The 16,606-nt window shown below is 43.0% G+C and overlaps 2 protein-coding genes across 12 annotated transcripts in view; both read left to right on the forward strand.

Moving 5' to 3' along the window:
* The window catches only part of LOC122557922 (kielin/chordin-like protein), a 334,780-nt gene extending 328,004 nt beyond the window's left edge, over positions 1–6,776 (forward strand). For 6 of the 7 annotated variants that reach the window (XM_043706141.2, XM_043706142.2, XM_087996707.1 and 3 more), the window contains 2 exons: positions 1,853–1,978; positions 6,244–6,776. In XM_043706141.2, the coding sequence (XP_043562076.2) occupies positions 1,853–1,978; positions 6,244–6,341 (224 nt within the window). In that variant the 3' untranslated portion in view covers positions 6,342–6,776. The remainder of the gene's footprint in view (positions 1–1,852; positions 1,979–6,243) is intronic. The other variant, XM_087996706.1, reaches the window with a different exon arrangement.
* An 8,257-nt stretch (positions 6,777–15,033) lies between these two features.
* LOC122557924 (protein phosphatase 1 regulatory subunit 12A-like) overlaps positions 15,034–16,606 on the forward strand; it is a 151,589-nt gene continuing 150,016 nt past the window's right edge. For 2 of the 5 annotated variants that reach the window (XM_043706146.2, XM_087996709.1), the window contains exon 1: positions 15,035–15,438. In XM_043706146.2, coding sequence (XP_043562081.2) covers positions 15,172–15,438 — 267 coding nt within the window. In that variant the 5' untranslated portion in view covers positions 15,035–15,171. Of the gene's footprint in view, positions 15,439–16,606 lie in introns of all 5 variants that reach the window. The other 3 variants (XM_043706148.2, XM_043706150.2, XM_043706149.2) reach the window with 3 other exon arrangements.

The raw sequence follows: 16,606 nt of genomic DNA on the forward strand, positions 1-16,606 counted from the left end.
GTCGGAGCGAGGGTTTTCAGAACAACAAATTCATTTCACATCAACAACAACAACTTGCATTCATGTAGTGCCTTTGATGTAATAAAACATTCAAGGTGCTGCTCAGAAGCACTAAGAAATAAAAATTGATTCTGAGCTGCTTTATGTATTAGTTCAGGTGATCAAAGAACTAGATTATAAGGAGTGACTTAGAATGAAAGTTTGGGGCATGAATTCCAGAATATAGGTCCTTTGGTAACTGAAGGCACAACAACTGATGGTCAGCTCCATTTGCAGACCAGCTTGGGATTGAATTGTCTGCCTTACGGTACCTCCGTTTTCCAACTGTAATATCTCTGGTGTAAACTATAACAGCCCTACCAAAAACAGATGACCAAGTTGATGGGCCAAGCAGCAGCTGTTAAACCCATCATTAGTTCCTTATTATGGGTCTATGCACCTTCACATGCATATCACCCATTTCTCCTCTCATGTTTTCCCCTACACACAGTTTGAGTTAAAATGCTTGTTAATCATGATTACATTAAGTGATGGAATAGGTCTATAAGGAGTCGCTGCAGCTGTTGAAACTTGCTGAGATTTTACTGCTCCAGTAACTTATGTGACCTTTCTTTGCTGCAGATACTGAGTATTGACTGGATCATCTTCATGGAACTGCCAGCATCATATCCTTGCTCAGAGATCTGAAGCTCAAAGGCACTTGGGAGCCCTAGTTCAGGATCTCTTAAGATTAACAAACAGGTTCAATTGGCAATTAGGAAGGCAAATGCAACACTTGCATTCATTTCAAGGGAACTAGAGCAGAGATGTACTGCTCAGGCTGTATCAGGCTCTGGACAGACCGCATTTGGAACACTGAGAGTAGTTTTGTGCCCTGTATATAAGGAAGGATGTGCAGGCATTGGCGGAGTCCAGAGAAGGTTTACAAGAATGAGCGAGTCATAGAGGTGTAGAGATGTATAGCATTGAAACAGACCCTTCGGTCCAAAATATTTTTGATATAAGTTCAACATCATCTGTTTTGCTTTTCACCTCTAGGCACCTATTAACAAAGCATAGGATAAATATACTTTATTAACTGTTCTTTCCACCTGTCCTGCCACTTTCAATCATCTGTGCACAGAGCATTGAGGTCTGTCAGCTCCTATACCTCCCTTTCGAACTGTAGTCCCAATTTATATTTTCTCTCCGTTATCTTCCTATCAAAATGCACGAGCTCACATGTCTCTGCATTGAACTCACCTATACACCTATTCCACTACCTTGTCACAGTTTGCAAGGTTTTGTATCATTCACAAACTTTTAAACTGTCCCCTGCACACCACAATCTAGGTCACAAGCATCAAGAAAAGCAAGGATCCCAATATTGACCCCTTGGGAACTCCACTATAAATCTACTCCATGCCGAAGAATATTCATTGACAATTTCTCTCAGTTTTGTATTGTTCAGCCAAATGTGTGTCAATATTGCTATTATCCTTTATTCCCATGTTTTGCAGTGAGGCTTCTGATTGGTGTTCAGGATCAGGAACTCTTTATTTTTTATTTACTTTCTGCTTCCTAACACATTGAGGCTAACCGCAACGCAGCAATTGAATGCAATAAGCTAAATAAAGAAAGATTTGGGACCTTTAGAACAGTATCAATCAGAACCACCATGGGCAATATATTTACCCAGATGGGCCAGTGGAGCACCAGTTTCAGGAGTCACGTTCTACCTTAATGTGATACTGGAAAAATCAGTTGCCAAGAGTCTCACTAAGTTTGCATCTGAGATAGATTTTACCCAAGAAACGTTTTGCTTAAAATGCCAGGATAAATAGAGATTTCAATCATTTGTTCTCTTTCTCAGGTGTAACTTGCAACGGTGGCTCAAGTTATACTGAGTGCAGCTGCCCTCAAACCTGTTCGACCTACCTACAACCAGAGACACAGTGCTCCACAAGCACCTGCGTGCCTGGCTGCCAGTGCCCTGCAGGTAACAAAAGAAAATAAACACAATATAAAATCATTGTCCATCTACCTATGGGCCATAATCTATCACACAACCAGAACAGATTGACAGTAACAAAGACAGAGAAAAGTAGCAAGTGTCCACTCATTTTCAACTTTAACCCATCGTTGAATCTCTTCTCTTTCAATCCATGTCCAGTATGGGCTCTGTTCCATTGTTCTAATTGTGCCTGAGTTCAGTTTTGAAACAGTCCTGTGTGGCAGTGTACAATAGTCCAGATTCACTGTGTAATATGGCAGTTGGTACCACAGCCTCCATCCACCATGTTACATTAAGAATGTATATTAAGTGTCCCTATGTACCCTGTTGTATAGTTTTGATTAGTTATGACAGCTCAAAGGTTGTAGTAATACCATTGTATTGTCTGATGATCTGTACTAATTGATGGTGAAATGTAAGTACTGGCGGTAAATTATAGTAACCAACTACTAGTGTACTAAAGAACTGTGTTAATTTATTTTGGCATGATATAAGTTTCAAAACACAATGTTGATTCTCTGGCAGTAATAATGTATGTTTTGTTCTGGTCATCCCTCCTAATGTGCTCCCTTAGATTTATTTTCCTAGAATCCTTAGACACATCTAACTATGTTTCTCCATGTTCAGGATCCTATATAAATACAAGTATTTGTTGTTGCTGACAGATATCTGAACCAGTTGAGAAAGTTCACACCTCTCATAAGCCCCTGGAAAAATGTCAAATTTTGGATTCTATGGAAAATTTTCAATGATACTCACAATCAATGTGGAAAAGTTTTTTTTTATTTGCTTTAAGCGTTTTAATATACAAAGCTGTATTTGACCTGCTTTCACTTAAGCGAATCTGAATACAGTATTATCATTGAGAAACTCCTCTACATATTGTGTTAACTGATGTGCAATTGAGTGACAGATTTGAACTCTTGGCTTAACATTCAGCATACTAAACTTCAAAAAATGAATGCTAACTAGGAGTTGTTCCTTCAAATGCTCTGCTCCTGGCAATTAATATAATTATCATGGCACCTCCAGTAACTCAGGTTAGAAATCATTATAATATCTTGGTTTCACCCACTGCCCCAAATCTGCAGCTGGATTCAGCTTAATATATCAAAGTATATCTCAGTTAAACATAGTAGTTTTGAAAGCGGCAGAGGGCATAGTTGGCTGTTTCTCCTACCCCCTCCTGTCTCCCTTCCTCAAGTACACGTTAAAGTAAACACTCCCAAGCTACGAGCAAACTGAGCAGGTCCCAACCTGCCTGCATTTCTGGCATTAGGTATTTAACGCCTGTGATTGGGTTCATGCCAATTAAAGGGAAGAAATTTGAAACTTCATGGTGTATTGCCTTCGTTATATTCAAAACACTGCAAATTTGTCCAACTTGTTCAGATATCGGATAACAACAGATATTTGCATTTATGTAAGATGTTTAACCTGTGTAAATATTCCTAGGTGTGTGAGAGATTTGTGGGGAGAAAGTGGATGCTGTGCAAAAGGAAATTAGGAGGGACAAGCAAAAGTGGTGAATTTTAAGGAAGGTGAGAAAGGAGGACAGAGAAGTGCAGAGGTTTAAAAAATGAATTATATCGTGGGATCAGGCAGGCAGTTGAAAGATTGGTCAGCCATGAGGTAAAGGGAGGAGTTGTTTTACAAAAGGCTGCAGTCACAGGCATTGACAATTGGTGGAATGGTTGTTATGTTAATGAAGGTAGTAATGGAACCCAACAACAACTCCCAGTGCTATTTTCAGCTTCCATTACATTAAAGGTGGATCTCCTGAAATTTAAAGGAACATTTGGCAGCTACTCTGTAGGTGCTGTGCCAACGTAAAGTATACAACATTGGCTAATAGTCCAACAGGTTTCTTTGAAACCACAAGCTTTCGGTGTCCATCCCAGTCCAACACTGGCACCTCCACATCATAATGTAAAGCATAGAAAGCTTCCTTTTCCCATGAATGTTTGGAACGTCCTGTGGATGTGAACGATGTTACATAAATTCCAAAGACTGTTACTTTTTTTGTCATCAAAACGGTACTCTCTTCATTTAAGTCTATGGTATTGTTAAAAAGGCTTAATGCCCCTTTTTACTCCAGAAATTATTGGGCAGAACTTAAACTCTCTTTTACTTTAATCAGATTCCATCGGTCTCTACAATGGCTGGTATGACATTGAAATTATGTCTCCAAGAAATTATCCATGATCACTTTTGTTCCTGTCTCCTCAGTCAACTGTTCTGTTTCTCCCCAAGTTTTGTTGAATGAAGTGGTATCAATTCTTCTGCATCTCTCTCTGGACTTAAGTGAAATTTCTTACCATGTCTTGTTGAATAAGCTTCTTTCAGCTTCTAAAATAATTTGCTACAGCTAACAGTGAAACAGTCCCCTGTCAGAACATCAAAGGAATGTTGTTTATCCAGTTCAACATATGTGCTATCCTTTACTTATAAAAATATATTTTATGATCTTCAATGCGTTAACAGTGATGAGGTCTTGCAGCTAATAATGTTACCAGAAGTATGCAACTGCTGGACAATAAGGCTGTCCATCGTGTCCCAGAAATTGTTCTGAAGCTTGGATGTTCAAATGTTTTATATTGGCTGTAAATACTGTACAGATTAGGCCAATTAGCCTATTATACTATCTTAATATTTTGGACTTTTCAGTCATTACAGAAATGGATACTTGGAAAACATCCCACCCCAAATCCCACCGATGCAAAGAAACAAACATGCTCAACTTTTTAATTTCTGTCTGATAGCCACTTCTGTATCCCCACAGCTACATTCCTTGTACTATATGTCATAAGTTTGAATTATGTTGTACATTTATTGTCATCATTTATAGTCTTGTACAAATTGTCTCATGGTAGTGGTGTGTTACAGATCACTTAGCATCTGAATTGCTATGATAACATGCACTTTCACTGCATGTTGTAGTCTGGACATTTGGATGGTGATGTTAGTGGCTCCACATTTCTTTTTGCCAAATGGCTGACCACAAATCTCTCCTGCTCATACCATCTGCCACTGGCATATGTTTGTTGAATTTTAAGGTCAACACTCAAGCTGTTTGGCCATATTTGAAATCACAATCCATGTTCCTCAAGTCTTTGATGGGACTCTAATTCAGAGTTTCTGTCTCTGAGGTAGGAATCTACCCATTGTGCCACAAAACCTCCTCACTGTATTGTCTAGTATCATCCCGAAACACTCAGGTTTGGAAGGTTATAACTAACACATCTCCAATTTTTTCTTCCATTCCTTTTACTATTTTCACCAGACCTGAGCTAGGACCTCAATCATTTAATCTTTATTTTGATCTTCACTGTTTGGGCTGAAATAAAACTCATAAATTCATGAATATTCAACCTTCCCTGGACCTCTGGGCATTTCCCACTCCTTCTGACTAAAATTCATTTTGTGCTTTCAATACATCTATATCCACCAGTGTTGTTCTACCAAAATTTTTTTCAATGGATGTGATTCTTGATTCTTTCAAAATTAACTCTGTTGTTTGTGATCCACTGCCTTCCATTTTAGGCCTGATGGTGTCATTACTCAGATTGTTCAACTATTCCCAAGATTCTTCTCTTGTTACTAAATAACTACATCTGGTTTGTTGCTCACACCAGTTTTTCAAAAACATATATATATATATTATGGAACCCATGACGTTATAAATCAAAGCATAATGTACAAAAGCAAAGTTATTTGTGCTAAACCCTTACAATTGAATGGTCAGGTCTCAGCTTTATTATGCCATCTGTTTCTGGGGACTAGAAATTAGGAAGAATACCATTACAGTGGTGATTTTTGTGGATTGTTAGCGATGAACAATTTTAACCACGTGAAAAATCACTGCAATTGTTCTCCTTGGACCAGGATTGGTTTAGGAAGATATTTAGGAGAAAGTGAGTACTGCAGATGCTGGAGGTATCAGAGTCAAAAGGTGTGGTACTGGAAAAGCACAGCAGGTCAGGCAGCTTCTGAGGAACAGGAGAGTTGACATTTCGGGCATAAGCCCTTCATCAGGAATGTCAACTCTCCTGCTTCTCGGATACTGCCTGATCTGCTGTTCAACTAGGAAGATATTTAGTTAGATGTCTTCAATATCATGGGACATCTCACTCAGTATCTTCATGCACACATGTTTTAATAGGCGATAATGAATGCCAGGTTCATGAATTGACTCTCCATAACTCAGGAATGCTTACAGCAATTAATATTACCCCCCTCCTGTCTTATAGGTCTGTTCATGTATCAGTCGAATTGTTTGCCACCTTCATTGTGTCCAATGAAATCACTCTACAGCCAGAGAGAGGCATCCTTTTTCCCAAGTTTGTGATGGTGCATAACAGTGATCCATTTATACCCACGGTTTAACTGAAGTTACTACAAATCTTCCTGGTTTGATGGTGGAAAGGTTGGTGAGCCCTCACTCAATGAGTGTGGACACTACAGCTGGCCTGGGACTGGAGGACGTACACTGGAGTACACTGGACGTACACTGGTGATTTTGTGAAGCATTTTAGACTAGATACCAAAACTGTGAACTACTGATCAACAGATTATTGAACAGAACTTTATTTATTCAGATGGTACAGCTCCAATATTATTACCTCAGTAAAATTGAGAACTACTCTGTACAGTATTGTATAAATCTTATTATTCCTTTCATCAGAGTCTTTCTATGGAATGTCTTACTTGAGTTGATATTAGTTTTGTACATGAAATAAGAGACTGGATTTACATTAAAATACTGTTATTATTAAAAATTCCAAAAGGCTTTGACTGATACTGTTTATTGCCTCTCTGACTTTTCTGCACTGCATTTCATTGCTCATTAGATATTTTAATTTCTTTTGGAGTGGAATGGCAATGGGTTAGGAAAAGATGTTCCAAGAGAAGATTTGCTGTTGAATGCAAGCAAAATGTGAGATGAGCTGAAGCATGAAAAAGCAAGAGAAACCAAATGGGTACCAAGATTATGGTCTGAAATTGTTGAGTTTTTAAAAATATTAGAATTTAAATAAAATTATATTCATTCATGGGATGTGGGCTGCATTTCTTGCCCATCCCTAATTGCCCTGATCGCAGTTAAGGATCAACCACGTTGCTATGTGTCTGGACTCGCCAGAACAGATAAGAATGGCAGATTTCTTTCTATAAAGGTAATTCGTGAACCAGATGGGCTTTCAATATGGTTGGCAATAGGTTAATTTTTAATTCTGAATATTTATTGAATTTAAATCTTACCATCTGCCATAGTGGAATTTGAACCCATGTCCCCAGAACATTCGTCTGGATTATTGTTCCAGTGACATTGCCATAATGCCATTACCCCTCCAAAGTCCTGAGGGGTAAGCTGTCTCATCAAAGAATGAACTGCTGTTCTTCTTATGTTGAGCTACACTGGAACAGTGCATGAGGCCAAGGACAGGAATGGTAGAGAATTAAAATGACAGGCCACTGAAAGCTCAGAATCATGTTTATAGAGTGTTCACAGATATTTTGCAAAGTGATCACTCTGTCTTTGTTTGATCTCCCAACTACTAAAGCAGACCAAACTGTGAGAAGCAAATACAGTAGACTAGATTAAAAGAAATGCATGTACATTATTGCTTCATGCGGAACGAGTGTTTGGGGCTATGGACACTGAAGAGAGGGGAGGAAAAGGGCAGGTGGGATGGGTTATTGGGCTGACTGAGAATGGACCAGGCTATGATTGAGGAATGCTGAAAGGGGAGGGGAAGATATATTTTATAGTGGCAACAGAATGAAAGTGGCAAAAATGGCGTAAAATGATCCGATTAATACAAAGGCAGATAGGCTGAAAATGAGAACAAGTGTTGTGGAACGAAAGGAAGGTATGAGAGTGTAAGTGCAGGAAAAGTGGTAAACATGTTCAAAAGCCCTGTCAACCACAGTGGAGGGGGAAAAAAACATTGCTTGAGGAAGATGGTATCTCAGAAACACTGTGGATTTTGCTTCATTAAGACAGATTTCATGGAGATAGAGGAACTTGGAGAATGGAATGGATTGTTGGGACAGTAATTGGTTACAGTGAAACTGTCTTTGGTTTTTGAGGACAGAAAATACCAGGGCATTTTTCCACATTGTGAGGCAGATGTTGGTACCAAAGCTGTACAGGTCATTCTGTTCTAAACTGAGTTTCATCAGTGCAAATTTGCTGTAACACGATTGGTGAATTAGGGACACTGTTTTTTCAGAGCAGACTTCTTAAAATGTTTGTTGGGTGTAATGTGATTACAATGCCAACACTTTAAGCACTGTTTCTAAAACATGATATTCCTATAATGCGGGGTTGCACAAGAATGCAACCATTGCGTTATAGAAAAACTGACTGCACGAGATAAGCTTCTGGAGCACATCTTCAGCACTATTGTTCAGATGTTGCTGGATGGATGATGTCTTCAGCCATTTCTTCATATCAAATAGAATGAATCAATTTATCAAAGAACTCTCAGCATCTGTAGTGCTGGGAACTAAAGGAGGAAACTGAAATAGATTATCCACTTACTGCTTTTAATTGAAGGTGTCTTCAACCTTCTCTTTTGCATTCATGTCATGATCCTTTATCATCAACATTGGGAGTGTTAATGGAGTTTCCTCCTCTTATTCATTGTTCAGATGTCTGTTATCACTTATGACTGGAAATGGCAGAATTTAGAGAAAGTGAGGACAGCAGATGCTGGAGATCAGAGTCACTAAGTGTTGTCCTAGAAAAACACAGCCGGTCAGGCAACTGAGAAGCAGGAGGGTCGATGTTTCGAGCATAAGGTTCTAGTCCTTTGATTGTGGCACAAATTAGCTCTATAACATGTTACTTTGAATATGGACTGTTTTGGGCCTTGTGAGGATGTGTATATTGTTTATGCTTTATTATTTTTAATTGGTGCAGGGTGCATTGGGTGATTTTAAATTGAATGTGTTTGGAGTGATCCTTAATCATTTGAGGTTAGGTATATGTGCAATCATTTATATTCGATGTGCATGGATGGTGCAGATTATGGGGTTGAATTTATTATGTACTTTATAATAAATGTGTGTAGATGTTTTGAGAGATTGAGTGCATTGAATGTAATTGATGAACCATGGCAAGATTAAAGTCAGTTGGAATTGGGAAAATGATCTGTTGGTTGAAACCATACCCTAGCACAAAGGAAGATGATTATGGTTGTTGGAGATAAGCCACTTGTGCTCCAAGCCATCTCTGCAGGAGTTCATCAAAACACGTGGCAGATGGAATATAGTATTGGGCAATGCCAGATTAGACACTTGTGCAGGGAGACTAGAGGAGTTGAGTATCATTCACATGAAGAAAGACTGCAGAAGGCCACGGAACAGTGGAATTTGGAGTGCTCATCCATGGATCACAAAAAGCTGGTATCCATATTCAGCAGGTAACAAGGAGGGCAAGACATTTTGGACTCTATTGCAAAGGGAATGGAGTATAAAAGTAGAGATCTTTGAGGAGAAAGTGGTGTCTTCAGATGCTGGAGATCAGAGCTGAAAATGTGTTGCTGGAAAAGGGCAGCAGGTCAGGCAGCATCCAGGGAACAGGAGAATCGACGTTTCGGGCATAAGCCCTTCTTCAGGAATGAGGAAAGTTTGTCCAGCAGGCTAAGATAAAAGGTAGGGAGGAGGGACTTGGGGGAGGGGCGTCGGAAATGTGATAGGTGGAAAGAGGTCAAGGTGAGGGTGATAGGTCAGACTGGGGTGGGGGCGGAGAGGTCAGGAAGAAGATTGCAGGTTAGGAAGGCGGTGCTGAATTCGATGGATTTGACTGAGACAAGGTGGGGGGAGGGGAAATGAGGAAACTGGTGAAATCAGAGTTCATCCCTTGTGGTTGGAGGGTTCCTAGGCGGAAGATGAGGCGCTCTTCCTCCAACCGTCGTGTTGTTGTGGTCTGGCGATGGAGGAGTCCAAAGACTTGCATATCCTTGGTGGAGTGGGAGGGGGAGTTGAAATGTTAAGCCACAGGGTGGTTGGGTTGGTTGGTCCGGGTGTCCCAGAGGTGTTCTCTGAAACGCTCCGCAAGTCGCCGGCCTGTCTCCCCAATATAGAGGAGGCCACATCAGGTGCAGAGGATGCAATAGATGATGTGTGTGGAGGTGCAGGTGAATCTGTGGTGGATATGAAGTTTCCTTTGGGGCCTTGGAGGGAGGTGAGGGGGGAGGTGTGGGTGATCTCCATGTACAGCGCATCATCCGCCGTCATTTCTGCCACCTCCAAACGGACCCCACCACCAAGGATATATTTCCCTCCCCTCCCCTATCCGCATTCCGTAAAGACCACTCCCTCCGTGACTCCCTCGTCAGATCCACACCCCCCACCAACCTAACCTCCACTCCCGGCACCTTCCCCTGCAACCGCAGGAGATGCAAGACTTGCGCCCACACCTCCCCCCTCACCTCCCTCCAGGGCTTCAAAGGAAACTTCCATATCCGCCACAGATTCACCTGCACCTCCACACACATCATCTATTGCATCCTCTGCACCCGATGTGGCCTCCTCTATATTGGGGAGACAGGCCGGCTACTTGCGGAGCGTTTCAGAGAACACCTCTGGGACACCCGGACCAACCAACCCAACCACCCTGTGGCTCAACATTTCAACTCCCCCTCCCACTCCACCAAGGATATGCAAGTCTTTGGACTCCTCCATCGCCCGACCACAACAAAACGACGGTTGGAGGAAGAGCGCCTCATCTTCCTCCTAGGAACCCTCCAACCACAAGGGATGAACTCTGATTTCACCAGTTTCCTCATTTCCCCTCCCCCCACCTTGTCTCAGTCAAATCCATCGAATTCAGCACCGCCTTCCTAACCTGCAATCTTCTTCCTGACCTCTTCGCCCCCACCCCAGTCTGACCTATCACCCTCACCTTGACCTCTTTCCACCTATCACATTTCCGACGCCCCTCCCCCAAGTCCCTCCTCCCTACCTTTTATCTTAGCCTGCTGGACAAACTTTCCTCATTCCTGAAGAAGGGCTTATGCCCGAAACGTCGATTCTCCTGTTCCCTGGATGCTGCCTGACCTGCTGCGCTTTTCCAGCAACACATTTTCAGCTATAAAAGTAGAGAGAATGAAGCAAAGAAACTGCAGATGCTGGAGATCTGACACAAACAAAACTGCAAGTTCTGGAGAAATTCACCATATTTGGCAGCATCTATGGAGAGAAAACTATTCATATTTCAAATCCAGTGACCCTTCTTCAGATTACTGCCTTCCCTTCGGAAGGAAGGGACACTGGACTAAAAACCTTAACACTGTTTTCTCTTCACCGATGCTGTCAGACTTGCTGAGTTTCTCCAGCGATTTCCATTTTTGTTTGTTAAGTAGAGGGATTTTCTTAAAACAACACAAGGCACCAGTCAAATGACAGCTGGAATACTGTAAACAGGTACTTACCTAAAGAAATATAAACGGAAGTTGTAAGCAGTCCAGAGAAGATTCAAGTGACTGACACCAGGTTTGAAGACACTGTCGATAATGAGTGGTTGAGTATATTGGGTTTGTCCTCTTTGGAATACAGATGAATGAGAGGTGACCTTTTTGAAACATGTTGGAGAAAGTGAGGACTGCAAATGCTGGAGATCAAAGTCGAAAAGTGTGGCACTGGAAAGCACAGCCAGTCAGGCAGTATCCAAGGAGCAGGAGAGTCCACGTTTCAGGCATAAGCCCTTCATCAGGAATGTGTGTAAGATTTTTAGAAGACTTGGCGGGGTAGATATGGAAAGATTGTTTCCCCTTGTGAGAACATCTAGGACGAGACCGCATAATCTCAGGATATGGAGTTGTACATTTAAGAGGAATTTTTCTCTCACTGGTTGATGAATCTGGGGAATTCTTTACCATTTAGAACTATTGATGCTGGGTCATTAAGTATGTTCAGGACTGAGATGGACAGATTTTAATCAGTAAGGAAATCAAGAATTATGGGGAACGGCAGGAAAATAGTGCTGAGGATTTTCACATCATCCATGATCTCATCAAGTGGCAGAGAGAATTGCTGGGCTGAAATGTCTACTTCTGTTCCTATGTTTTATGATCTTAAGGTAGTAACCAACCATCTTCAGTTACTTTATCAATGACCTTTCTTTCCATTTTAAGGTCAGAAGTGGGGATGATTCCATAATGCTCAGTACCACTTACAGCTTCCAAGATACTGATGCAATCTGTGTTTGCATACTTATGCCACACAAGTGATAGGTAATGGCAACATCTAATCAGAGAACTATCTCCCGTCATTTTGCAATGGAATCACCACAGGTGAAACCCCCAGCATCAACTTCCTGGGAGTTGGATTGAGAACTGGATCAGACATATAAAGATGTATTGTAACTAAAAGAGCAGGTTGAGCTGTAAGTTCTATGGTGGGTAAGTCACCACTTGACATCTCAAAGGCTGGTCAACATCTACAAGACACTTCTGGAGTCATAGAGTCATAGAGATGTGCAGCATGGAAACAGACCCTTCAGTCCAATCCGCCCATGCAGACCAGATATCCCAACCCAATCTATTCCCACCTGCCAGCACCCGACCCATATCCCTCCAAAACCTTCCTATTCATATACCCATCCAAATACCTCTTAAATGTTGCAATTGTACAGCCTCCACCACATCTTCTGGCAGCTCATTCCATACACGTACCACCCTCTGCGTGAAAAAGTTGCCCCTTAGGTCTCTCTCATATCTTTCTCCTTTCACCCTAAACCTATGCCCTCTAGTTCTGGACTCCCCAACTCCAGGGAAAAGACTTTGCCTATTTATCCTATCCATGCCCCTCATAATTTTGTAAACCTCTATAAGATAACCCCTCAGCCTCCGACGATCCAGGGTAAACAGCCTGTTCAGCCTCTCCCTGTAGCTCAGATCCTCCAACCCTGGCAACATCCTTGTAAATCTTTTCTGAACCCTTTCAAGTTTCACAACATCTTTCCGATAGGAAGGAGACCAGAATTGCAGGTACTATTCCAACAGTGGCCTAACCAATGTCCTGTATAGCCGCAGCATGACCTCCCGACTCCTGTACTCAATACTCTGACCAATAAAGGAAAGCATACCAAACGCCTTCTTCACTGTCCTAAGATTGTCTCCCCTTGCCTGAATGAGTACTGCTCCAACAATGCTCATGGACATTGACATCATGTCATGCAAAACTGTCTATTTGATTTGCACCACATCATCATCTTAAACATTTATTACCACCGCCACCAATGCAATTGGCAGCAATGTGTAACATATACAAGGTGGACTGTAGCAACTCACCAAGGCTGTTTTGACAGTGTCTTCCAAATCTGGACATCTACCACTTCAACAGACTAGGATAGCAGATGCATAGGAGGATCATCACCTACAAGTTCCCTTCTGAGTCACACATTGACCTGACTTCAAACTTTATTGTATCTCCTTGCCACCACTGGGCCAGAATCCTGTACCCTTTCCCCAACAACACTCTGGGTACGGTAATGAAGAAGGCAGCTCATTACCACCTTCTCAAGGGCAATTTGCGATGGGGTATAAATGCAGGTCTTGCCATCAATATCCACACCACATGAATAAGAATAGATATATAAATGTTGAAAGGGCACTTGTGGTGCAATGATACTGTCCCTACTGCTGAACTAGTGGCCGAGGTTCAAGTTAGCTATGATCTTATTGAGTGGTAGAGGAGGCTTAAGGGGCAGAGTGGCCTGTGGTTTCTTGTTCATTTGTTTGTAAATCCCACTCACTCCAAAGTGTGTATTAATATTTCTGAATGAGTGATATAAAATGTATCTATATACAAGTGTTTGGAACCTACCTGTAAGAGTTGCAGAGTAGACAGGCAGGAGGCTGGAAGAACACAGCAAGCCAAGCAGCATCAGGAGGTGGAGAAGCTGATGTTTCAGCTGTAACCTTTCATAAGGACTGGGGGTGAGTGTGGGGGTAGCTGCAGATAAAGGGGGTGGGGGTACAGGGTGATGAAGTCAGGATAGGTGAAGACAGGCAGAGGCTATACCTGGGTGGTCAAGGAGGAATGAATTCAATAAGGGAGGGGGAGGGTCTGGGAAGGGAGTCTGGGGAAGGGAAGAGAGATTTATTTGAAATAGGAGAACTCAATGTTGAGTCCTCCAGGCTGGAGACTGCCCAGACAGAAGATGAGGAATCATCCCCCTAATTTGCCATTTGGTTTGTTGTGGCAAAGGAGGAATCCAAGGATAGTCATGTCAGAAGGACATATAGAGAGTGGCAGAGGCAGAAACTTCTAAATGTGTAATTGCATTGCCAAAGCATACAATGGTATGAGGTAAGTACTAGAAAATGGAATTAGAACATTTCGGTGGATGGTGTGGACGAGTGCAAACACGATGGGCTGAAGGGCCTTTTTCTGTGTGGTATAATTGTGTTGATGTGTTGGGCCTTGTTGATCTGTATCGCCTATAATTCACACTGAATAAATGTTTGAATGTCAGGTTTGTGACAATAATTGAAACTGAACAATTGGATGGATCTGCATGTGATAGGAAAACAGAAATTGCTGGAGAAATTCCATTCCAGTCACTGGAGTTGGAATATCAGCTCTGCTTTCTCTCGACAGATTGTTACCAGACCTACTGAGTTTCTCCAGCAATTTATTTTTGTTTGTTTCAAATCTCAGCATTGGCAGCTCTCTGTTTTATTTTAGATGGCTTTTGGTATATAGATCTGTTAACTTCTGTGGCAAAGAGATCTGAATGTGATGTTGGCTTTATGGATCTGGTCATCTATGTGGGGAAGGCATCTGAGTGTGATATTGGGTCGGGTATGTGGATCTGATAATATCAGTGTGGGGAAGGGATTTGAGTATGATATTGGGTTGGATATGTGGATCTGATGATCTCTGTGGTGTAGGGTCTAGGAGAGCACTGGGTCAGGGGTGGAAGCCAGGCTGCAGTGTATAAGGGATGTGACTAGATGGCGCAGGTTTGTGTGTGTGTGTGTGTGTGTGTGAGAGAGAGAGAGAGAGAGCGCGCTGAGATGTATATGGTGTGGCTGAGTGCGGATGCTGTAGGTTGGCTGCTCCTCGGGCTGTAATGTATACAGAGGGTGTGTAGATGGCGCAGGGCTGTGTGGCGGAGACTGGAGCTGGGATTTCGGGGCACTCCCGGTTGAGTTGAGTGGAAGATGGCGGCTGAGGATCGGGAGAGGGACCAGGCCCGCAGTGACAACGCCAGGCACAAGAGGAAGGAGCAGCTGAAGCGCTGGCTGGGCTCGGATACCGACCGCGAGTCGGAGCGGCCCCGCACCAAGCAGCTGCGGGTCAAGTTCGCCGAGGGCGCAGTGTTCCTGGCCGCCTGTTCGAGCGGGGACCGGGAAGAGGTGGAGAAGCTGCTGCTGCAAGGAGCTGACATCAACTACACCAATGTGGACGGACTGACCGCCCTGCACCAGGTACACAAACACACGCTCACCAGCTTCAACTTCCCAGGGGAGAGAGACAGAGACCGAGACCGAGACAGGCTAAACCCACTGCCCCGAACTAGACAACCCTCAGTCAGTGTGGGAACTGCAGCTGGACTGGGTTAGAGCTGCTTCTAAACCTGCAGGAGAAACTCACTCACAACCTCTCTGACATTGTTACAGGTTTCTAATAAATAGGGAGAAAGACCAGTACAACAAATAAATGGTTATGAATAAATGTTATTGAGATGATCTGCAAGAGGAAACGAGCCGGCGACAACTTTTTCGTCTGTGTCTGGGTTTTTCCCCTCTCTCTCTCGATTGCTGCAGCAGAGAGTGACATCTCAGCTCCTAGCTCTCGGTCCTCCTCACGGACCACCGCTTTGGCGGGGGGGGGGGGACTGAGTCCGACTGCGGGGTCGACATCGTGCCCCCTTCCCTGCGGGCTCTACTCTCGGGACGGGGCGCGGTCTGGTTTCTCTCCGCCGTGTCTCTGCAGCCCTCCCAAAACGATCCGGACCACCCCGGGGAGAACACGGGCAAGTGCTCCTGCCGCCTCCCCCTGCTCTCCAACCTTCCGCCCCCTCCCCCAGTCACACTGGGACTCCAGCACGGATCAGACCAGAGACAGCTTAATAAGGCAAAAAAATCAGTCAGCGGGTGACAAGGTTACAACAGGGCAGTGAGACCCCTTGCTCCTCAGATTTGTCCGCGCTCGGACTTGGTAGAGATCAGCAATTTGTCACCATGGAAGCTGACAGCATCTGAGACCAGTCAGTCCGTTGAGGACGTGCCAGCGCCTTGCTATCCACAAGCTAATCGCCCGCAGCACACACTCTTATATCCTCATTTTCCTTGAACGTTTATCCAACTTATTCGTTAAACGATTAGACTTCTCTGTCTGAACCCACTCCTTGTGTCAGAGTCCTGTCTTGTGTTTGTTGTACTCTGCAAATTTATTTTAACAAATAGGAAGGAAAATAGGAGTGTTTCTGTTGGAAGACAGATGATTAGAATTGATTGATATTGATGTTTTAAATTGATAGGAGCTGGTGAGGCGAAGTAGCGTCAAAGAAGTAGGTTTCTAAGCCATTAAGGGGGAAAATACCTCTGGAATAAGAGGACAATGTTTACAGAAGGGATTGGGAGAGGATGGTTT

Source organism: Chiloscyllium plagiosum, unplaced genomic scaffold (assembly GCF_037043375.1).
Source record: "Chiloscyllium plagiosum isolate Xiang-an unplaced genomic scaffold, Cpla_swu_hap1 HiC_scaffold_18, whole genome shotgun sequence".
NCBI classification, from domain to species: domain Eukaryota; kingdom Metazoa; phylum Chordata; class Chondrichthyes; order Orectolobiformes; family Hemiscylliidae; genus Chiloscyllium; species Chiloscyllium plagiosum.